This window comes from Bubalus bubalis, chromosome 5, assembly GCF_019923935.1.
Source record: "Bubalus bubalis isolate 160015118507 breed Murrah chromosome 5, NDDB_SH_1, whole genome shotgun sequence".
Lineage (NCBI taxonomy): Eukaryota > Metazoa > Chordata > Mammalia > Artiodactyla > Bovidae > Bubalus > Bubalus bubalis.
Window position 1 is genome coordinate 15,091,199 of NC_059161.1, and position 24,352 is coordinate 15,115,550.

The following is a 24,352-nucleotide window of genomic DNA, read 5'->3' on the forward strand; positions in this document are numbered from 1 at the left end:
TTGGAAAACTAAAGTTGAGCTCTGGCCTCCATTAAACTAGAGTGTGAGGCTGAGTGATCCCACTGATTCCTTCTAGATCTCATACAGTACACATAGTCAGAGAGTCAGTCAATAGATTCTCAAGTTCCCTTTGAAATGAATAGTGACTATTTATGGATTAAAGACAGTAACCAATTTAAAATTCTACTTTCTTGACTCTAAGTTCAAAACTAGTCAAGACATCCTCTACAGATACTCTTGAGTAATCACCTCTGATGCTAAACCGTTAGGAAGGGGCTTCAGGCTGACAATATGTTTCCTTCCCATTTCTGATGGAAAACAGAAATAACGTAGAATGCAGACGTATTATGCCACTTCCCAGGCATACTCATACTGCTTTCTTGAGTAGTCTTACTCTTTCTAACCTTCATTAAGTAAATAGCTTCTTTGGTTTCTCTATTTTAGGATTTTATTCAACATTTGATTTGCTCTTTGAAGCAAATGATCAACAGTGCAAATAATAATGATAATTACAACAAATCACTTTATAGTTCATGTGTCCCACTACATCATCCTCTCAGGGAAGCTTAAGAAGAGGCAGTGCAGTGTAATGGTTAATATTTTGCACTTTGAACCACACCTTTACCAGTTTCTAGATATATGTGTCCTTGCATAAGTTATTAATCTCCGTGAACCTCAGTTTTCTCATCTGTAAAGTGGTAAGCATGATTCTTTCATCATGATGTTGTTGTGAGGATAAACACATGAACGCACTGAAGCCCTTAGCGTATGGCCAAGTGCTAGCAGAGCCCAATATAGACCAGTTGTTGGTATGACAACTAGCTGATGTGGAGGAAACACTCATGAACTCACTCTTGTATTTATTAAGGTTTTCATCACATTTGGCACTAACTGAAGTTTCATTTTGAATCAAATTTTGTTTTTTTTCCCTTTTTCATTTTAAGGTTAAAACTTGCTCCCTTAGCTTACAGTTTATGAACTATATTGCTTTCTTTGCTTTGCTCATCATTTTCAAGTGAACTTGTTCTGGTTGCTAAGATATGGTCACTGAGTTTGGTAATAACCAAATTTTTTTTTAACTTGGAAAAAATGCCCATGCAGTGTGCCATAGTCCCTCAAAGTTTTAATGATATCCTGTTTATTAATTACAAAAGGATTTTTTTTTTAATTACACCTAAGATGGAACTCCTGAGCGGTCCAGTGGTTAGGACTCCAGGCTTCCACCGTAGGACTGCAGGGGCCATGGGTTCAATCCCTGTTCAGGAAACTAAGATCCTGTATGTCACACAGTACAGCCAAAAAAAAAAAAAAAAAAAAAGCTTACACCTAAAAGTTATAAATTAAATATCTATAAATTACCAATTCTTTTATCAAGAATCCAGTTTTGGCTGGTAATTGAACAGGAAAAAAAAATGAGCATTCTTATTTTCATTCTCAGTTCCTGCTTCCTGGGGCTGGATTTCATCACCTTCTCACCACTGGGTCATTGACAAGTTATTTAACCTCTTTGAGTTTCACTTTTCTCATTGATAAAATGGAGATAATGTCTAATTCACAATGCTGTTTTGAGAGTTAAATAATATAACATATAATGTTTTTAAAAACCTAGATTAGATAACACAGTTCAGATTTGAGGCCAGTCTGAATCAAACTGTTCTTAAACTTTCTCCACATCACGCCGTTTTCAAATCTTCTCTCTTTTGCTGTGGGTCCTGATATGCTTGAGCAGTTGATTAGTGGTTCTTACAAAAATGAAAACAGCCTTCTTAGACACACAGGAGTTTGTTTTGTTTGGGTTTCTTCAACCACTATCTTATTGATGCAGAATATGTTATTGCTACTCTGATTTTGTAGCCGTTATTAACATTATTTTAGGTATTCCCAAGAGAACCACCATGCCAGACTTTAGGTCCCACAGTTTTATGGTTTCAGTTCTCAACTTGGTTGTAGCTTGTTAGTCTCACAATTTTCCCTTGACTTATGCCCTCCCATCAGAGCACATACTTATATTTTATCTTATCTGTATGTCTCCATGAGTATATGTTTAACCAACTACTTCACTGCTTTCATGATGCTTTGCAATTCTGTTATGTTTCCCAAACAGCAGAGCGTTTTGCCTGCTGACCAGAATTGTTCAGATGTCATGATATTATAATTCCATCCTAAACCATTTTGGAGAAGGCAATGGCACCCCACTCCAGTACTCCTGCCTGGAAAATCCCATAGATGGAGGAGCCTGGTAGGCTGCAGTCCATAGGGTCGCTAGGAGTCCGACATGACTGAGCGACTTCACTTTCACTTTTCACTTTCATGCATTGGAGAAGGAAATGGCAACCCACTCCACTATTCTTGCCTGGAGAATCCCAGGGATGGGGGAGCCTATTGGGCTGCCGTCTATGGGGTCGCACAGAGTCGGACACAACTGAAGCGACTTAGCAGCAAACCATTTTACTGAAAAACAGCCTCATGTATGAGGGCATATTTTATCATTGTTACATTTTTATGCTTTTGGTAAAAATCCTTAGCAGCCATAATTGCACCTGCATGTCCCACAGTCTCATTAGTCATCAGTCTCCAAGTATTTTGTGCTGTAAATATCTGTATGTGTCATCATTCTTATGGTTATTAGAATGATTCAGGTGCTAGCATCTGAAATAATAAGTGTAGTGCTGAATTTCTAGAAGTTACTGAGATTACATTTCTCTCCTTTGAGACGTATCTACAGTGAATATCCCTGAGATTAAAGACTCTGATTTATCATCTTGTGACCATTACACAAAAGTACTGAAGTACCCACAAGTAGCAAGTATGTAAACATTTTTTTCACCTTAGCTCCGGAAGGCACCATGACCCATGTCAGGTCAAGTAAAGCTCTACCCTGACAGAAGCAATTGCTCTAGTCTAGAGCTGGTCCTATGATTTTGCAAAAAAAAAGCGACATTAATCAAAACAGCATGTTATTGCACAAAAACAAACATATGGCTCAATGGAATAGAATAGAGAGCCCAGAAATAAACCCACAGACTACAATCAATTAATCTTCAACAAAGGAGGAAAGAAAGTGGAGAAAAGACGGTCTCAACTCTTTGTGACCCCACAGACTGTAGCACACCAGGCTCCTCTATTCTCTACTGTCTCCCAGAGTTGTCTCAAATTCATGTCCACTGAGTCGGTGATGCTATCTAACCATCTCATCCTCTGCCACCGCCTTCTCATTTTCCCTAAATCATTCCCAGCATCAAGGTCTTTTCCAATGAGTTGGCTCTTAGTATCAGATGGCCAAGGTATTGGAGCTTCAGCTTCAGTATCAGTCCTTCCAGTGAATCAGTTCAGTTCAGTCACTCAGTCGAGTCCGACTCTTTGCGACCCCATGAATTGCAGCACGCCAGGCCTTCCTGTCCATCACTAACTCCCGGAGTTCACTCAAACTCATGTCCATCGAGTCAGTGATGTCATCCAGCCATCTCATCCTCTGTCATCCCCTTCTCCTCCTGCCCCCAATCCCTCCCAGCATCAGGGTCTTTACAAATGAGTCAACTCTTCACATGAGGTGGCCAAAGTATTGGAGTTTCAGCTTTAGCGTAAGTCCTTCCAATGAACACCCAGGACTGATCTCCTTTAGGATGGATTGGATGGATCTACTTGCAGTCCAAGGGACTCTCAAGAGTCTTCTCCAACACCACAGTTCAAAAGCATCAATTCTTCAGTGCTCAGCTTTCTTCACAGTCCAACTCTCACATCCATACATGACCACTGGAAAAACCATAGCCTTGAATAGACAGACCTTTGTTGGCAAAGTAATGTCTCTGCTTTTGAATATGCTGTCTAGGTTGGTCATAACTTTCCTTCCAAGGAGTAAGCGTCTTTTAATTTCATGGCTGCAATCACCATCTGCAGTGATTTTGGAGCCCCCAAAATAAAGTCTGACACTGTTTCCACTGTTTCCCCATCTATTTCCCATGAAGTGATGGGACCAGAGGCCATGATCTTAGTTTTCCAAATGTTGAGCTTTAAACCAACTTTTTCACTCTCCTTTTTCACTTTCATCAAGAGGCTTTTTAGTTCCTCTTCACTTTCTGCCATAAGGGTGGTGTCATCTGCATATCTGAGGTTATTGATATTTCTCCCAGCAATCTTGATTCCAGCTTGTGCTTCTTCCAGCCCTGCGTTTCTCATGATGTACTCTGCATAGAAGTTAAATACGCAGGGTGACAATATACAGCCTTGACGTACTCCTTTTCCTATTTGGAACCAGTCTGTTGTTCCATGTCCAGTTCTAACTGTTGCTTCCTGACCTGCATATAGATTTCTCAAGAGGCAGGTCAGGTGGTCTGGTATTGCCATCTCTTGAAGAATTTTCCACAGTTTATTGTGATCCACACAGTCAAAGGCTTTGGCATAATCAATAAAGCAGAAATAGATGTTTTTCTGGAACTCTCTTGCTTTTTTGATGACCCAGTGGATGTTGGCAATTTGATATCTGATTCCTCTGCCTTTTCTAACACCAGCTTGAACATCTGGAAGTTCACGGTTCACATATTGCTAAAGCCTGGCTTGGAGAATTTTGAGCATTACTTTACTAGAATGTGAGATGAGTGCAGTTGTGTGGTAGTTTGAGCATTCTTGGCATTGCCTTTCTTTGGGATTGGAATGAAACTGACTTTTTCCAGTCCTGTGGCCACTGCTGAGTTCTCCAAATTTGCTGGCATATTGAGTGCAACACTTTCACAGCATCATCTTTCAGGATTTGAAATAGCTCAACTGGAATTCCATCACCTCCACTAGCTTTGTTCGTAGTGATGCTTTCTAAGGCCCACTTGACTTCACATTCCAGGATGTCTGGCTCTAGGTGAGTGATCACACCATCGTGATTATCTTGCTCATGAAGATCTTTTTTGTACAGTTTCCTGTGTATTCTTTCCACCTCTTCTTAATATCTTCTGCTTTTGTTAGGTCCATAGCATTGCTGTCTTTATTGAGCCCATCTTTGCATGAAATGTTCCCTTGGTATCTCTAATTCTCTTGAAGAGATCTCTAGTCTTTTCCATTCTGTTGTTTTCCTCTATTTCTTTGCATTGATCGCTGAGGAAGGCTTTCTTATCTCTCCTTGCTATTCTTTGGAACTCTGCATTCAGATGCTTATATCTTTCCTTGTCTCCTTTGCTTTTCGCTTCTCTTCTTTTCACAGCTATTTGTAAGGCCCCCCAGACAGCCATTTTGCTTTTTTGCATTTATTTTCCATGGGGATGGTCTTGATCCCTGTCTCCTGTACAGTGTCACGAACCTCTGTCCATAGTTCATCAGGCACTCTGTCAGATCTAGGCCCTTAAATCTATTTCTCACTTCCACTGTATAATCATAAGGGATTTGATTTAGGTCATACCTGAATGGTCTAGTGGTTTTCCCTACTTTCTTCAATTTAAGTCTGAATTTGGCAATAAGGAGTTCATGATCTGAGCCACAGTCAGCTCCTGGTCTTGTTTTTGCTGACTGTATAGAGCTTCTCCATCTTTGGCTGCAAAGAATATAATCAATCTGATTTTGGTGTTGACCATCTGGTGATGTTCTCTTGTGTTGTTGGAAGAGGGTGTTTGCTATGACGAGTGTGTTCTCTTGGCAAAACTCTATTAGCCTTTGCTCTGCTTCATTCCGTATTCCAAGGCCAAATTTGCCTGTTACTCCAAGTGTTTCTTGACTTCCTACTTTTGCATTCCAGTCCCCTATAATGAAAAGGACATCTTTTTTGGATGTTAGTTCTAAAAGGTCTTATAGGTCTTCATAGAACCGTTCAACTTCAGCTTCTTCAGCGTTACTGGTTGGGGCAAAGGCTTGGATTACTGTGATATTGAATGGTTTCCCTTGGAAACGAACCGAGATCATTCTGTCATTTTTGAGATTGCATCCAAGTACTGCATTTTGGACTCTTTTGTTGACCATGATGGCTACTCCACTTCTTCTAAGGGATTCCTGCCCACAGTAGTAGATATAATGGTCATCTGAGTTAAATTCACCCATTCCAGTCCATCTTAGTTCACTGATTCCTAGAATGTCGACGTTCATTCTTGCTGTCTCCTGTTTGACCACTTCCAATTTGCCTTGATTCATGGACCTGACATTCCAGGTTCCTATGCAATATTGCTCTTTACAGCATCGGACATTGCTTCCATCACCAGTCGCATCCACAATTGGGTATTATTTTTGCTTTGGCTCCATCCCTTCATTCTTTCTGGAGTTATTTCTCCACTGATCTCCAGTAGCGTATTGGGCACCTACTGACCCGGGGAGTTCCTCTTTCAGTATCCTATCATTTTTCATACTGTTCATGGGGTTCTCAAGGCAAGAATACTGAAGTAGTTTATTCAGTGGTTTATTCTAGTGAATATTCAGGGTTAATTTCCTTTAGGATTGACTGGTTTTATCTGCTTGCAGTTCAAGGGACTCTCAAAAGTCTTCTCCAGCACCATAATTTGAAAGCATGAATTCTTCAGTGTTCAGCCTTCTTTATGATCCAATTCTCACATCTGTACATTACTACTGGAAAAACCATAGCTTTGACTATGCAGATCTTTGTTGGCAAAGTGATATCTCTGCTTTTGAATATGCTGTCTAGGTTTGTCGTAACTTTCCTTTGAAGGAGCAAGTGTCTTTGAATTTCATGGTTGCAGTCACAGTCTGCAGTGATTTTGGAGCTCAAGAAAATAAAATCAGTCACTGCTTCCACTCCCCCCCCTTTATTAATATTTGCCATAAAGTGATGAGACCAGATGCTATGATCTTAGTTTTTTGAAGGTTGAGTTTCAAACCCACTTTTTCACTCTTTTGTTTAACCTTCATTAAAGGCTCTTTAGTTCCTCTTCACTTTATGCCATAGAGTGGTATCATCTGCATATCTGAGGTTACTGATATTTCTCCCGGCAATCTTGATTCCAACTTGTGCTTCATCCAGCTTGGCATTTCACAGGGTGTACTCTGAATATAAGTTAAATAAGCAGGGTGACAATATACAACCTTCTTGTACTCTTTTCCCAATTTGGAACCAGTCCATTGTTCCGTGTCCAGTTCTAAGGGTTGCTTCTTGACCTGCATACAGATTTCTCAGGAAGCAGGTCAGGTGGTCTGGTATTCCCATCTCTTGAAGAATTTTCCACATTTTGCTGTGACCCATACAACCAAAGCATAGTCAATGAAGCAGAAGTAGATATTTTTCTGGAATTTTCTTGCTTTTTCTATTATCCAATGAATGTTAGCAATTTGGTCTCTGATTCCTCTGCCTTTTTCAAACCCACCTTGTAAATCTGGAAGTTCTCAGTTCATTTACTGCTGAAGCTGAACTTGAAGGATTTTGAGCATAACCTTACTAGCTCGTGACATGAGCACAATTGTGCAGTAATTTGAGCATTCTTTGGCATTGCCTTTTTTTGGGGTTGGAATGAAATCTGTCCTTTTCCAGTCCAGTGGCCACTGCTGAGTTTTCCATATTTGCTGACATACTGAGTGCAGCACTTTAACAGCATTATCTTTTAGGATTTGAAATAGCTCAGCTGGAATTCCATCACCTCCACTAGCTTTGTTATTAGTAATGCTTCTTAAGGCCCACGTTACTTTACACTCCAGGATGTCTGGCTCTAGGTGAGTGACCATACCATCATGCTTATCCAGGTCATTAAGATTGTTATTGTGTAGTTCTTCTGTGTATTCCTGCCACTGCTTCTTAATATCTTCTGCTTCTGTTAGGTCCTTGCCATTTCTGTCCTTTATCGTGTCCATCCTTGCTTGAAATGCTCCCTTGATATCTCCAGTTTTCTTGACAAGATCTCTAGTCTTTCCCATTCTGTTGTTTTCATCTATTTCTTTGCACTGTTGATGTAAGAAGGCCTTCTTATCTCTCCTTGTTATTCTCTGGAACTCTGCATTCAGTTGGGTATGTTTTCCCCTTTTTCCCTTGCCTTTCACTTCTCTTCTCTTCTCAGCTATTTGTAAGGCCTCCTCAGACAACTATTTTGTCTTCTGACATTTCTCTTTCTTTGGAATGGCTTTAGTCACTGCCTCCTGTACAATGTTATGAACCTCTCTCTATAGTTCTTCAGGCACTCTGCCAGATTTAATTCCTTTGTCACCTCCACTGTATGATCATAAAGGATTTGATTTAGGTCATACCTGAATGGTCAAGTGGTTTTCTCTAGTTTCTTCAATTGAACCCTAAATTTTGCAGTAAGGAGTTTATGACCTAAGCCACAGTCAGCTCCAAGTCTTTCTTTTGCTGACTGTGTAGAGATTCTCCATCTCCAGCTGCAAAGAATATAATCAGTCTGATTTTGGTATTGACCATCTGCTGATGTCCATGTGTAGAGTTGTCTCTTTTGTTGTTGGAAGAGGGTATTTGCTGTGACCAGTGTGTTCTGTTGACAAAACTGTTGGCCTTTCTGCTTCATTTTGTACTCCAAGGCAACACTTGCCTGTTACTCCAGGTATCTCTTGACTTCCCTTTTTGCATCCCAATCCCCTATGATGAAAAGGAAATCTTTTTTGTTATTTACAAGGTTTGTAGGTCTTCATAGAACCATTTATCTTCTCCAGCATTAGTGGTTGGGCATAGACTTGGATTACGGTGTTGTTGAATGATTTGCCTTGGAAACGAACTGAGGTCATTCTGTCATTTTTGAGATTGCACTGAAGTACTGCATTCTGGACTCTTGTTGACTACGATGGCTACTCCATTTCTTCTAAGGGATTCTTGCCCACAGTAGTAGATATAATGGTCATCTGAGTTAAATTCACCCATTCCAGTCCATTTTAGTTCACTGATTCCTAATATATCAGTGTTCACTTTTGCTATCCCTGCTTGACCATGTCCAATTTACCTTAATTCATGGACCTAACATTCCAGGTTCCTATGCAATATTGTTCTGTACAGCGTTGGATTTCACTTTCACTATCAGATGCATCCAACACCAAGTGTCCTTTCTGCTTGGCCCAGCCACTTCATTCTTTCTGGAGTTATTTCTCCACTCTTCTCCAGTAGCATATTGGACACCTTCTGACCTGGGGCTTCATCTTCTGGTGTCATAGTTTTTTGCCTTTTCATACTCTTCATGGGGTTCTCATGGCAAGAATACTGGAGTGGTTTGCCATTCCCTTCTCCAGTGAACCACATCTTGTTAGAGCTCTCCACTATGACCTGTCCATCTCGGGTGGCCTTGCATGGCATGGCTCTTAGCTTTATTGAGTTATTTAAGCCTCTTTTCCATGACAAGGCTGTGATCCATGAAATCAACTATACTTCAGTTTAAAAAAAAAAAAGGGAAAAAAATTTTAAGATTTAAAAAAAGGAAAAAAGGGCTGGGATTGGTTGACTCCTGACCTAAAATGCCCAGGACACAGGCCCAGCTTCAGGTGCAGTTGGATTCATGGCTCCAGTGATATCAGAACTCAGTTTGTTCTTTCTTCCATCTGAAATCTTTGCCTTCATTCAGCCTAGCTTCCTTACCAGGCCCAAATCTCCATGGTCAGAAACCTTCAGACTTCTCCACAGTAACAAGATGGCAGCCCAGTGTCCTGTCCTCACCTCCTCTCAGAGCTGAGGCTTTTTGTCAGCCTTGCTTGCAAGTCCTGAAGCTCACTCTGATTGGACTGAATCAGGTCATGTGATCATTCCTGACCCAATCGCTGCATCCAGGATATAACCAGTGGAAAGTGTAAGAACCTTTCTTGCTGACCCTAACACTCACTCTGATTGGACATGCTGAGGTCATGTGCCCTTCCCTGTCCCAATCACTACAGCCAGAACATATCTAGTGAAAAGTATAAGAGCCTTTTTTTCTTTTTTGGTCCTAGAGCAAGTCCTAATGTTTACTATGACAGAGGCTTCTGGTGCAAAATATAATTTTTGTATAAATGGCTCTTACTCAATGATATGGTGTCTGGGTTTGTCTATTTCTAATATTCCTGATATTTCCCAAAAATCCAGTGAGGAAAAAGTCCACTCATTTTTTGCCTTTCCTTTCTTAGGCCTATCAGAAAGGAGCTCCCCCTAAAAGCCGAATTCTTCCAGCTGGTGGCAAGGTGCTAACCTCAGAAGATGAATACAATTTATTATCTGATCGGCATTTCCCAGACCCTATTGGTGAGTTACTGAGCGTTCCTTCCCAAGACAGAATTCCTAAACATGTTCTGTTTAGTTAGACCAGTGCTTCTCAAGGGTGAGGGTGGGGGGATTTCACTCTCCAGGGACAGTTGGCTGTATCTGGAGATATTCTTGGTCATCACAACTTGGGAGGAAGGTGCAATAGACTTTTAATGAATCGAGGCCAGTAATTCTTGCTAAATGTCCTGCAATGCACTGAACTGTTTTTGACATTGAAGAATTATCTGGCATTAAATACCAATAGGCCACAGTTGAGGAACCCTGGGCTAGACACACATTCTCCATAGGCAAATGGAAGATATAATTTCTCTAATTCGGGTAAACCTTGTACCACTTCTATTACTTTAAATCATATTTGGTAGTACGCAAGTCAGTCACTGTGTTCCTAGCATATAGAAAATGTACTGTTTGTCAGATATCTTGAAGCTTTGGAGTATATTGCAAGCTTTACACAGGACAGCAAAAATAAATATGTTGGGCCCAGTCTGTGAAATGTACAATCCCATCTTTCAGTAAAACCTGTCAGAAAACGTTATTTTTCTAATTTTAGGATGATTTGCATTAAAATATCCTAAGTCAACAAAATACTTTTAGTAGGCATTAGGCATTAGAGTAACTCTTACATACTGTGTAAAAAAACCATTGCATTAATTAGCATATCTATAAATAATAGCTGAATACTGCTATAGAAAGAGCGCTGAACTGAGAATTTAAAGACTGGATTTTCATCTGGTTCTGTGACACTTATCAAGCATTTTCCTTAGCCATTGCTGAACCTCTTTGAATTCTGTTTCTCCCGACTCTAGGGACTTGAAATTGAAAATCTAGAAGGTTATTACCAACTCTAACATACTTTCATTCTCATTCATTTCACTTTTTCCATGCCGAGAGTGTAAGGAATAATATACAGACCAAATAGAGCGCTTCATAGAGATTCATGAACTGTGGATAATGTAATAACTCCATCTGGCTTTGTGTAAATCAAAGCACACAATAATTACTTAGGTTCTTGAAGAGAGTCCTGGTTCTTATTAATAGGTGTAATCATTTCACTGGAATTTATGGGGAAAAATGTAAAATAATTTTATCAGTTGTTATTTCAGTGCAGAATGCTTAGTGTAGTGTTTTTAATAACACTATTATAGGATTAGTACATGAACCATAAACCTAGATTAACAAACTCTTACTAAGTAATTCAAGCTAAAACAACACTTTATATATACTATATGTATTATTATATTTTCTTTTAATGTCTACTTACATGTTATCTTGGCTCTGGAGCTGCTCCTAGAAATGGGGATACCAACATGTTGACTCTTTAGTTCAGTTCAGTTCAGTCGCTCAGTTGTGTCCGACTCTTTGCGACCCCATGAATCGCAGCATGCCAGGCCTCCCTGTCCATCACCAACTCCACTCTTTAGAACCTCTTAAAAGAACTTTCCAATGAAATCAGTCAGAGCAGATAATAACATTAATTGATTTATTGTTGAGATCAAATCAGAAGGAATGAAAAGGAATAAAAAACACAAGGCCTGGGTGACTACTGCCACTTGACCCAGAACTTCAGAATGGGTATTTCAGTGACTCTTTATTTTATTATTATTTTTCTTTCTTTATTTTTTTAAACTTTCAGTGACTCTTTAAATTGTATGTTGTGGCCTTCTCAGTTTTAAAAATAGAATATTCTATAGGAGATCATTTGTGATATCCTTGTAACTCAACTCAGAAAAAATGCAGACTGGAAAAAATGGCATCTGGAAAATTATTGTAAGAGGTTAAGTAAATTATAACTAGAGAACAATAGAAATGAATTTCATGGGGCTTGCTAAGGCTTTGAAACGTAAAGGGTGAATGTTGCTTTCAATTGTTTGTACAATATTGTGACATCTTGGAAAGGGCAAGGAGTGTTGTTTCACAAACTGTGATTGCTGTGTGATTCTAATTTTATTGAAAAGAACAGAGGCACCATCAAGATTGGAGGAATTAACTTCACTTGAGAAAAAGCACTAAAGGGTTTATCAATATAGGTCTTCTTTACACAGTAGTTGGCCAAAACTTAGTGGCGTTGGCAAACCAAACTGCAGTGGAGGCTGGAAATGTAGTCTTTAGTCTATAAAGACACTTGCTAAACTCAAAATCAGGGATGTTATTAGAAAGAGGAGAGGATAGAAATGTGTTACAGCCGGAGGTCTCTGCTACAGTATTCAATCATTTATTCATTTGTTGGCATTCATATGCTGATTCATTCCTTGGTATTTTGCTTGGGACTGGTGGGCTCAAGATTGTGCTCCCAACATGTTCAGCTTTATTAAGTTCAGAAATGGAACTCCCATGTATGCCCCAGGAAATCTATTCTATATCTAAACCAACCTCAGCTTGCCGGTAGCAGGAGTCTGTTCTGCAGCTTTCCTCATGGTTATGATCCATTTCTTGGTATGCCCAGTGCTTTCAGTTGCCTCTTAGTAGGTCCCTCTCCCCTTGCTTCCCGTGAGATAGTGCCCATTATGTGGGCAGGGAGCCCAGAATTCATTTTTCCTTCTGCTTGTTTTCTACGACTCTAGAAACAAGCTGGGGCTCATTTAAATGAATGCAATATCATAGAAATGGAATGCATGGAGAGGAATAAAGTTTAGACAGGAGATCTGAGTAATTGTATGGCTCAACTTGAATTTCTTGGAATTGATTTTGAAGAAAGGGCTGAAAGTTCTATTGTTTAAGGCTTTAAAAATTTTCTAGGACCACATAACATATTTATTCATTTAACAAACTGTAGTACAACATCTACTAGCTTTGTATGCTATGAGTTGAGCATGCAGAGATATGTACAATGGAGCCTCCACCCTCAAGGAGCTCCAGGGCAATGGTTCTGCTTCTGGGGAGAATTAATTGGAGGTGGTTGTTGTTTAGTTGCTCAGTCGTGTCCAACTCTAGCCTGCCAGGTTCCTCTGTCCATGGGATTCTCCAGGCAAGAATACTGGAGTGGATTGCCATTTCCTTCTCCTGGGGATCTTCCCAACCCAGGGATCAAACCTGCGTCTCCTGCATTGGCTGGTAGATTCTTTACCTCTGAGCCACCAGAGAAGCCCTAATTGGAGGTGGGGGAGGTTTATCTCACTTTATGTCCCTCACTCTGAGTGTGGGAACCAGACACAACCACAGATCATTACATTTTGGGAGGACAAGGTAGGGAGCACCCTACTCTGTCTCTGGTGGCAGAGGGTGGTGCCAACAAAGGCATCCCAGAAGAGGTGGCTTTTGAACTGAGTTTTGAAGGATGAATGAGAGTTTTCTATGCAAAAGTATGATAGAGAAAGGATCTCCTAGGAAAGGAGAAAAAAGAAGCATGAACTGCAGAAGCAGTATGCAAAGTCAGAGGAAGGATGACGATACTTCCCTCCGGAGAGTAGGGAAGAGAGTGGGGCAGAAATCAGTGCAGAACAGGGCAAATACCAACACTTAAAGAGAGAGATGGAGAGAAGGGGCAGAGGAACCAATAAGAGTGAAAAGGGGCAGTGATGTTTAAAAAGCATGGAGAAGGTCACCCTCCTGGAAGTCAAGGGAAGAGAATGTTTTCAAAGGAAGGGGTAACTGGCTGCAACAGATAATCCCTGATCAGGTTGAAAGGGTGGGTAATAAAGAAGAAGCCATAAGCCGGCAGTCAGGATGACATTAGTGACCCAGGGAGTTTGGTTTGGGGACTGGTGAAGAAGGAACAAGTTTAGGGTGAGAATAAGGGTTGATGGCATCAAAGCTGCAAATGCTGGTTTGGCAGTGATTGGGGGGTGGGGGTGGGAAGAGAGTGGAGAGCAGAGAGCAGACCTGGTGAATTGGGAGCTGTAGGGTGAGTGTCCAACAGGTGGACACAGTGGCAGCAGAGGAAAGACTCAATTCTGACTATAGCTCATTCCAGGTGAGGAAGCTGAGCTCGATTGTGTCTGATGGCCTCAGCTGTCCCTGTGGATCGGAGGTGAGGCCACCTGCTCAAGTGAGGCAGGTGAAGCTGGTGGCGGGATGCGAGGGGAGCCTGGACTCTCCTTTTCCCTGACCCCGTGAAGACATTTCATACCACCATTTCAGCCCATTGGTTGCCCCACAGCCTAAAGTAAGCTCTCACAGCCTGAAATAGGAATTTTAAATAAGACATACACATTTTAAGATGTCTTGGTGTTTTCCATGTTTCTTCAGCATCCAATGAGAAGGAGAACACGCAGCCCTTTGTGGTCCTACCCAAGGAATTCCCAGTGTACCTGTGGCAGCCCTTCCTCAAACACGGCTACTTCTGCTTCCAGGATGCCGCTGACCAGAAGAAGTTCAGTGCTCTCCTGAGTGACTGCATCAGACATCTAAATCATGGTACGGCACGGCTGCCCGCTGGTCCCAGCTGGGCTGCCTTTTCTCGGTTGGCCCGATCAGTCATCTATAGAATGATTTCTTGAAAGAGACATAGATGGTGTTGCCTTGGGGAAGGAGAGGGAAGCTGAGTGAAGTGTGAGTTTTGTACACAAAGGGCACAGTCAATTTGCTAGCTTCTTAGTCTGGGCAGGGTATGCTGTGTGTGTGTGCGTAGATCCTCAGTCATGTCCGACTCTGTACAACAGCAGGGACTCTAGCCCACCAGGTTCCTCTGTCCCTGGGATTCTCCAGGCAAGAATACTGCAGTGGGTTGCCATTTCCTCCTCCAGGGGATCTTCCCGACCCAGGAATGGAACCCTCGTTTCTTATGTCTACTGCATTGGCAGACAGGTTCTTTACCACTAGCGCCATCTGGGAAGCCAGGGCAGCGGAGCCTCAGTGGAGCAGGATGTGGACTGGTGTCTGAGGGCCCGTGTAGGCAGAGCATCATATTCATGTATACGATTTTGAGTATAATGCCTCCTCCTCCTCCTCTTCCGTCCTGATTGGTTTTTTAATATTTACTTTAATTTTATTTATTTTTGGCTGTGTCTTCGTTACTGCACATGGTCTTTCTCTAGTTGTGGTGAGCAGGCTTCTCACTGTGGTGGCTTCTCTTGATGCAGAGCACAGACTCTAGGCATGTGGGCTTCAGTAGTTTCTGTGCTTGGACTTAGATGTTCCGTGGCATGTGGCATCTTCCCGGACCAGGGATTGAACCGGTGTCCCCTGAATTGCAAGGTGGATCCTTAACCGCTGGACCACCAGGGAGGCCCCTGTCCTGACTTTTAAAAAATCTCAATGACATCAAGAATGAACCAGTTGTCCCCAAGAAAATCCTAGTCCTTATGACATTTCATTTTTCTCACTTTTATTTCTGAATTAGTTACTCAAAACTTTAGGGTACATAAGAATCACCTGGAAAACTTGCTGAACAGATTTTTTTGGCTCCACCTACAGATATTCACTGGGTCTGTGGTGGGGCCCTGATTTTGCATTTCTAACAAACTGCCAAGCGTGGCATTGCTTCAGACCATGTTGCCTCTATATACTGATTTAATTGTAATGTCTATAATAAAAAAGACTGCTCATTCTGGTATGTGGTATTTTTGAAAAGTTGATATGAATACTGGTTTTTCTGGACCCCACGAAGCCTTCTGTTACAGATAATTGAGCTATTTGTCATTTGGCAGTTGGAAAGGTAACCAGTCAAATGTTATTGTGAGCTTACTCTGTGCCAGCCTCTCTACAGGTATTAGGGACAGAGTAATGAACCATGCAAATTCCCTGTCTCTGGCATCTACATTCAGACAGGAAGGAGGGACACACACACGCACCAATTCAGAAGACAACTTGCTGGTTGTCAAAGGTATGTGTTACAGAGTAACTAGAAGTTGTTGCACAGGGAAGAATGGAGAAGGCTGGTCAGAGGAGGCCCCTTTGGGCAGGTGACATTTGAGTTGAGTCACCTCATTCTTCTATGCCTTTATTTCCTAATAAAGCTAATTGCATTGTATACTTTGGAGAAGGAAATGGCTGCTGCTGCTGCTGCTGCTAAGTTGCTTCAGTCGTCTCTGACTCTGTGCAACCCCATAGATGGCAGCCCACCAGGCTCCCCCGTCCCTGGGATTCTCCAGACAAGAACACTGGAGCGGGTTGCCATTTCCTTCTCCAATGCATGAAAGTGAAAAGTGAAAGTGAAGTCGCTCAGTCATCGTGTCCGACTCTTAGCGACCCCATGGACTGCAGCCTACCAGACTCCTCCGCCCATGGGATTTTCCAGGCAAGAGTACTCACTCCAATATTCTTGCCTGGAGAATCCCATGGACCAAGGAGCCTGGTGGGCTACAGTCCGTGGGATCACAAAGAGTCAGACATGACTGAACAACTGAACACACACACGTATTGTACACTTACTTTAAAGTTCTGAGGTTTCCCTGAGAGTGTCAGTTCCACAGAGCAAAAGTTGCTAGTGATGCTTCTCAACCCGTTCTTGATTTTAGCTGGTGTAGTGATAGGAAGCTAATGGAAAAAGATCATGTCACTCTATTTTGCTATAGCAACTCTGAGTAACATTTGTCATAATACTGGCTCATAACTCATAAGGGACTTTATAGAAATGTTACCCTTATTGATATCTTGCCTTGTGGTTTTGATATTTTAGAGAGCAAAGAATTTCCCAGCACTGCCTGCACCATCTGACTCATGTTTTCAATTCACCTGCCCCTCTGTGTGCAGGGCCGTGGTCTAGTAGGAACATGCCATTGGCACTGAACACAAGAGCCATGAAGTTTCACTCAGCAGAGAATGTTCTCTACCCCGCCAGATGGGCCTGGCTTCATTCTCCCTTCATGTACATAATAGGAATTTCTCTGGGGAGTTTTTGGAAGCATTGTAAGCCTGCAGTTAGAGCCCATTTATGGAAGATATCAGTCGATTCAAAACCCCACTCTGCTCTCCAGTATGTTATCAAAGGCACCGAGATAATGAGGTCTAGTCACGTGGCCCTAGTTCTCTGTGTCACATTCCTCTCTGTCCAGAAAGCTTACTGAGGTTTTCTGCAGACTTAGCGTGACTTGGCAGAACTTTCCCGTGGCTCCCGTCAGAACCAGAAACCATCAGAACGTTGTAGAGAACTGTTCTTGATGGCCATGGGCCAATGAGCCCATGGATCTCTCCTTTTCTGCCTCTGTTTCTTTGTTTTTGACCACACAATGTACCACTCATCTTTACTGAGTCACTTTTTTTGGGTTTCAATCTCTCCCTGTTATTCATTGCAGGATCTTGAGTAAACCATTAAGAGATTTCACAAACTCCCAGTTAACCATTATTTTTTTCCATAATTACCCAAAGAGTTTAGAAATAGGTGTCAAATGAATGCTGTCATAGGACCAGAAACCCTGAGGGGGCTGCGGAGAGCCTGCTGACCTCCATCCCCAGGCGACCGGGCTCTGGGCTGTACGCTTGTATTGTTGTTGATGGGCTCTCAAGCCAGCACGTGCCACCGCTGAGAATTAGGTCTGAGATATCCTAGCATCTGATGCTGAGCTGCTATTGATCCATCCATTCACAGGTCCTTAGGGATCTTTTTTTCCCTAGTTTTATTGAGATATAATTGACATATAGCATTGTTATTAGTTTCAGGTGTACAACGTAATGATTTAATATATGATCATTGTAAAGTGTAGTTAACACCTGTCACCTCAAGAAGTTAGCAGAATTTTTTTCTTATGAGATCTTTTAAGATCTCTTCTCTTAGCCACTGTGTGATATACAATACAGTATTGTTAACGATAGTCACCATGCTGTACAGTACATCCCCTGATTTTATTTTATAGCTGGAAGTTCATACATTTGACCCCCTTCATTCATCCTACCCCCCATCTCTTCTGTTCTGTGCTTCTATGAGTTCAGTTTGTCTTTTTACGATTCCACATGTAAGTAAGATCGTACAGTATTTGTTTCTTTCTGTCTGACTTATTTTACTTAGCATAATGCCCTCAAGAGATCTTTCAGGGAAGATCATCTCATTACCTTCCTGGTAAGTTCCACCCAGGATTTCTGTCACTTGACGGAGCGGGGAGGTGTCCCAGGATACCTCCCTCTGTGCTCAAATTCGCACCACACAGCCCAGGCCACTTACCCTGGGAGTTCTGGGTTCAAACTGGTCTAGATACCCATGTCCATTCATTCTGAATCTGGAACCACTTCTTCTCTTCCTCCTTATGGAGGGGGTTTGTCCCTATTTAACCTTGACAAAGGACCTGATTACACCCTGCTCTTGGACAATAAGGCTATATTCCAGGGCAAGTAAGGACAAGCAGAGAGCTCTCTGCTCCTCTTTCCTTCAAGAGACGGCACTTCCTTTGTGTGCCTCAAAGATTATTTGCATTCCTAAGGAGCACAGAGATGTGTGTGTGTGTGTGTGTGGTTGTTGTTATTTCTTTAAATTTTTATTTATTTAAATAGTTACGTATTTCTTTCTTTATTTTGGCTGCATCGGGTCTTAGTTGCAGCACACGGGCTTCTCTCTAGTTGTAGCGTGCAGGCTTAGTTGTCCCACAGCATGTGGGATATTAGTTCTCAGTGCAGGGATTGAACCTGCATCCCCTGCATTGAAAAGCAGATTCTTAACATCTGGATCACCAGGGAAGCCTCTGTTGTTTTTATTTTTGACACTCTTTCATTTAGCATCCCCCTCCAACACGCTGGACTAAATATGAAGTCTATCGTGGGAGTGGGGAAGGGGAGGAGAAATTTCCCCTATAGTTCTTTTGGCTGGCAGTTAAAATAACACAAGATAGATTAACAGTAGAAAACCAAATTTATAACCTGTGGATGGGGAATTCGCTTAAGTATGAAGAATTTCAAAGACGGCAAGATATGGTGAGATTAAAGTGCTGCACTCAATATGTCAGCAAATTTGGAAAACTCAGCAGTGGCCACAGGACTGGAAAAAGTCAGTTTTCATTCCAATCCCAAAGAAAGGCAATGCCAAGAATGCTCAAACTACCACACAGTTGCACTCATCTCACATGCTAGTAAAGTAATGCTCAAAATTCTGCAAGTCAGGCTTCAGCAATACGTGAACCGTGAACTTCTAGATGTTCAAGCTGGTGTTAGAAAAGGCAGAGGAATCAAAGATCAAATTGTCAACATCTGCTAGATCATTGAAAAAGCAAGAGAGTTCCAGAAAAACATCTATTTCTGCTTTATTGATTATGCCAAAGCCTTTGACTGTGTGGATCACAATAAACTGTGGAAAATTCTTCAAGAGATGGCAATACCAGACCACCTGACCTGCCTCTTGAGAAACCTATATGCAGGTCAGGAAGCAACAGTTAGAACTGGACATGGAACAACAGACTGGTTCCAAATAGGAAAAGGAGTACGTCAAGGCTGTATATTGTCACCCTGCTTATTTAACTTCTATGCAGAGTACATCATGAGAAACGCTGGGCTGGAAGAAGCACAAGCTGGAATCAAGATTGCCGGGAGAAATATCAATAACCTCAGATATGCAGATGACACCACCCTTATGACAGAAAGTGAAGAAGAACTAAAGAGCCTCTTGATGAAAGTGAAAGAAGAGAATGAAAAAGTTGGCTTAAAGCTCAACATTCAGAAAACTAAAATCATGGCATCCAGTCTCATCACTTGATGGCAAATAGATGGGGAAACAGTGGAAATAGTGGCTGACTTTATTTTTGGGGGCTCCAAAATCACTGCAGATGGTGGTTGCAGCCATGAAATTAAAAGACACTTACTCCTTGGAAGGAAAGTTATGACCAACCTAGACAGCATATTCAAAAGCAGAGACATTACTTTGCCAACAAAGGTCCGTCTAGTCAGGCTATGGTTTTTCCAGTGGTCATGTGTGGATGTGAGAGTTGAACTATAAAGAAAGCTGAGTGCAGAAGAATTGATGCTTTTGAACTGTGGTGTTGGAGAAGACTCTTGAGAGTCCCTTGGACTGCAAGGAGATCCAACCAGTCCATCCTAAAGGAGATCAGTCCTGGGTGTTCATTGGAAGGACTGATGTTGAAGCTGAAACTCCAATACTTTGGCCACCTGATGAGAAGAGCTGATTCATTTGAAAAGACCCTGATGCTGGGAAAGATTGAGGGCAGGAGGAGAAGGGGACGAGAGAAGATGAGATGGTTGGATGGCATCACCGACACAATGGACCTGGGTTTGGGTGGACTCTGGGAGTTGGTGATGAACAGGGAGGTCTGGCGTGCTGCGGTTCATGGGGTTGCAGAGAGTCGGACACAACTGAGAGACTGAGCTGAACTGATACATATTCTGGACTATGGAGAAGAAAGTGGGAGATCTGAGGCTTCAAAGGGAAGTAAGGTAATTCAGGGTTCTACATTCATAGGAAGACAGAAGCGTTAGTGTTTGGTGAACACATGTTTGCTGGGCCATCCAAAGACAGTGAGACACATCCATCAACAGAGGAATGGATAAAGAGGATGGGGTACATATATATACAATAGAATATCATGCAGCCATCTAAAAGAATGAAATAATACCATTTGCAGCAAAATGTACTAGAGATCGTCATACTAAGTCAGAGAAGCAGAAACATGATATGACATCCCTTATATGCAGAATCTAAAAGGACATGAACAGATGGACTTATTTACAAAACAGAAACAAACAGACTCAGAGAGAATGAACTTATGGTTGCCAGGGGCAAGAAAGGGGAGAAGGACAGTTAGAGAGCTTGAGATGGACATGTATACACACTGCTGTACTCAAAATGGATAGCCACAAAGACCTACTGTACAGCACAAGGAACTGCTCAGTGTTGTATGGCAGCCTGGATGGGAGGGGAGTTTGGGGGAGACTGGATACATGGATATGTATGGCTGAGTCTTTTTGCTGTCCACCTAAAACTATCACAACAGTGTTAATCAGCTATACTCCAATACAAAATAAAAAGTTAAAAACGACCGTGGGACACAGAGAGGACTTTGATTAAAGGCTTTGCTAGGTTCTTCTCTGTCTACCACACCTCATACTTTCCTATACTTATCTATGGTGATATCTTCTTTCTAGGACAGTCCTCCTACCTTAACTCTTTTAGTCAGCAAAGGGGAAGTTAAGAGGCTCTTCCTGAGTCTTTTGGGGTTTTGATTGTTTTCAGCTCAAAATAATCCTCATACTCGAGTGGCACAATTTGGGGTGCCACTACGTAATCCATCCCATTACGTGACACGTGCCTAGAGCAATTGCTGTCCTCTGTCCTTTTGGAATCTCACTGCAGTGCCTTTTCCCGGGTGGGAGAAGTCTAGGGTTCTAAATGTCCACTGCTACAAAAATGGGTCTTACATAAAGCCAAGATGTTCTAAGACAGTCCTGTTGTCCAAAATCCTATTCACAATTGTAGTTTGCAAAATATGATCCTTGTAGTTACAGAGATGTTGTTATCGTTCAGTCACTCAGTCGTATCTGACTCTTTGCGATCCCATGGATTGCAGCACACCAGTCTTCCCTGTCCTTCACCATCTTCCAGAGCTTGCTCAAACTCATGTCCATTGAGTTGGTGATGCCATCCAACCATCTCATCCTCTATCATTCCCTTCTCCTTCTGCCTTCTATCTTTCTCAGCATCAGGGTCTTTTCCAGTAACTCAGCTCTTCGCATCAAGTAGGCCAAAGTATTGGAGCTTTAGCTTCAGCATCAGTCCTTCCGATGAATATTCAGGGTTGGTTTCCTTTAGGATTGACTGGTTTGATCTCCTTGCTGTCCAAGGGACTCTCAAGAGTCTTCTCCAACACCATTGCAAAATATGGTCCTTGTAGATACAGAGATGTAGTTAAAACTATTTGCATATATAAAGGGCTGTACACATGCAATGTGAAATAATGATCATTATCAATGTGAGTCTGTCCTTCCAGCTCAGGAAAATCATTCCTTGGCATAAGAATTTTCAGGAAGAGGGAAAAGTGTTCCTGGCAGGAGGAATAGGATTTGTTGGGACTGGAAGAGAGTCAAAGCATAGACTATTAGAGGAACTAAAAGAATTTCATGTGGCTGATGCTCAGAGAGGAGAGAGATGCCAAGTGAGGTGGAGAGATGGAGTCAGACTATAAAGGGTTGTATGAAGCATATTAAGGGATTTGCACTTTATTCGAGCACCAATTGGAAACCACTGAAGGGTTCCAAGCACAGAAGCAAGTCAGTCGTATTTTCACGCTAGAAAGGTCACACACACTGGCTGCTGTGTGGGCAGCGGATGGAGGGTAGCCACTGGGATGCCAGGAGGCCACTTAGGCAGCTTTGTTAGGCAATAGATAGTGGTAGCTTGCACCAATGAGGTGACAGTGGAGGTGGCAAGAGGTGGCTGAATAAGAGAGATATCCAGAAGTAGAATCAACAGAACTTAGGGATAGATCATGTGCAAAGTGAGGCGATGGGAGAACCCAAGGAAGAGCTCCAGGTTTCTGCCTTTCTCTGAAATGGGCACCTTGTGTGAAAGAGGAGCAGGCTTTAGTGACTTTCCTGGTCAGCCAGTGGCTAAGACTCCACGCTCCCAGTGCAGGGGGCCTGGGTTCAACGCCTGGTTAGGCGATCAGATCCCACATGCCCCTGTTGAAAGATCCCAAATCTTGCAACTAAGATAGAAGATCCTGTGTGCTGCAGCTAAGACATGGCACAGCCAAATTAATTAATTAATAAAAAAAAAAAAGAGGAGCAGTTTCCAGGGAGTTTGTGTTCAGTGTTGCAGGTGTTGAGCTGGGGAAGTCTAGGGACATCCAGGAGAGAGAGTCTTGTAGACAGATGCCCAGACAAAACTGCAGAGCAGGAGCTCGGTCCCGAGTGCAGACACAGGTGGGAAGTCAGCAGCCTGCATGTGGTCATCAAAGCCACGACTAACCTTGGAGAGAGGATATAATTTTAAGCTACTAGAAGACAGAGGAGAAGGCATTGGCTGAAGGCCTGGCGACTGGTTCAGGCTCTGCAAATGTATCCACCCTTTATCCTCAGGTATAGTTGCATATATGCCCATTGGGGGCAAAGTATGGGGAGTGTGTTGAGGTAGCTTACAGATGTTTGCACCCCAAATCTGTAAACATTGATGCAAAATAGATGGGTGATCTTGTGTTAAATACTAACTTCACTCACTACATGGATCTGTGATTTTACTGTTGAACATTTAAGCAATGTGTTCATTAGGAATATAGAGTCATGTGAAATCCAGTAACTCATTTAGGCTCTCTGACTCACCCACTCAATTGCCAATGTCTCTTCTGTAGTTTATTTCAAGTTCACTGCTACCAACCTGCTTTGGACTCATAAAAAACATTCTAAGAGGCTTTCAGTTGATTTTACTTTCCCAATTACCTCCATCTCCTTTCATGTGTAATGGTCAGATAAATCATATTTAAACACAATTATTTTTATTAAAAGCCTTCAGCAGCACTGCCATTCGAAAAAATGAAACACTTCATTCCAAAGAGACTGGTTGTGTGTGCCTGATTTCCTCCTCTTCTCAAGTACAAGCTTCCTCTCCCCAATCTTGCTGCCCTACCCTGCCCACCTGCTTTTAATGGAAGCTTTACCTAGACATTTTGGACCTTCTCATACACCTGAAACATTCACTCCTCACCTCTTCACATTCTCTCTTGCTCCTTTAAGAACAAGCTTCAGACCGACCCCTGCCCCGAGAATAACTTCACTTATGTCTATTGTCTGTTCCAGTGGTTGGATGCTTACGGCGTTCATTTTCATGTCTGGGTGTCCTACTTCTCTAACTCTATTGTAAATTCCTAAAGGTAAATCTTGTATCATCCTGTGCCCCTCTGTGTGCGTGCAGCTAAGTTGCTTCAGTTGTGTCTGACTCTGTGCAACGCTATGGACTGTAGCCTGCCAGGCTCCTCTGTCCATGGGATTCTGCAGGCAAGAATACTGGAATGGGTTGCCATGCCCTCCTCCAGGGGATCTTCCTGACCCAGGGATCGAACCCATGTCTGTTATGTCTCCTGCATTGGTAGGTGGGTTCTTTACCACTAGCTCCACCTGGGAAGCCCTTGTGTCCTGCATTGCTCAGGTAAATATCTTGTGTTTCTTAAAATGGTTCAAAAACACTAATGAATTAATAATGAAAGTAAATCTGATTTCAGAATTTGTGTATTTTAGAGATGACAATTATAAATGTGGTTTGGCCTAATTCATGAATACACTGGCATGAGTAAGTGAAAGAATTGTCAGTATAAAGCATAACAGATTTGAGTAATAAAGGAGTCACATTAGGGAATCAGCAGCAGAAGAAGGTGATTCTGGAACCAAGGTGCAATGCTGGCAAAG

General features: G+C 42.1%; 1 protein-coding gene across 1 annotated transcript in view; it reads left to right on the forward strand.

The window, feature by feature from the left end:
- NIBAN1 (niban apoptosis regulator 1) overlaps positions 1-24,352 on the forward strand; it is a 185,924-nt gene that overhangs the window by 81,946 nt on the left and 79,626 nt on the right. Inside the window, exons 4-5 of the mRNA XM_006060514.4 lie at positions 10,009-10,123; positions 14,330-14,497. Coding sequence (XP_006060576.2) covers positions 10,009-10,123; positions 14,330-14,497 — 283 coding nt within the window. The remainder of the gene's footprint in view (positions 1-10,008; positions 10,124-14,329; positions 14,498-24,352) is intronic.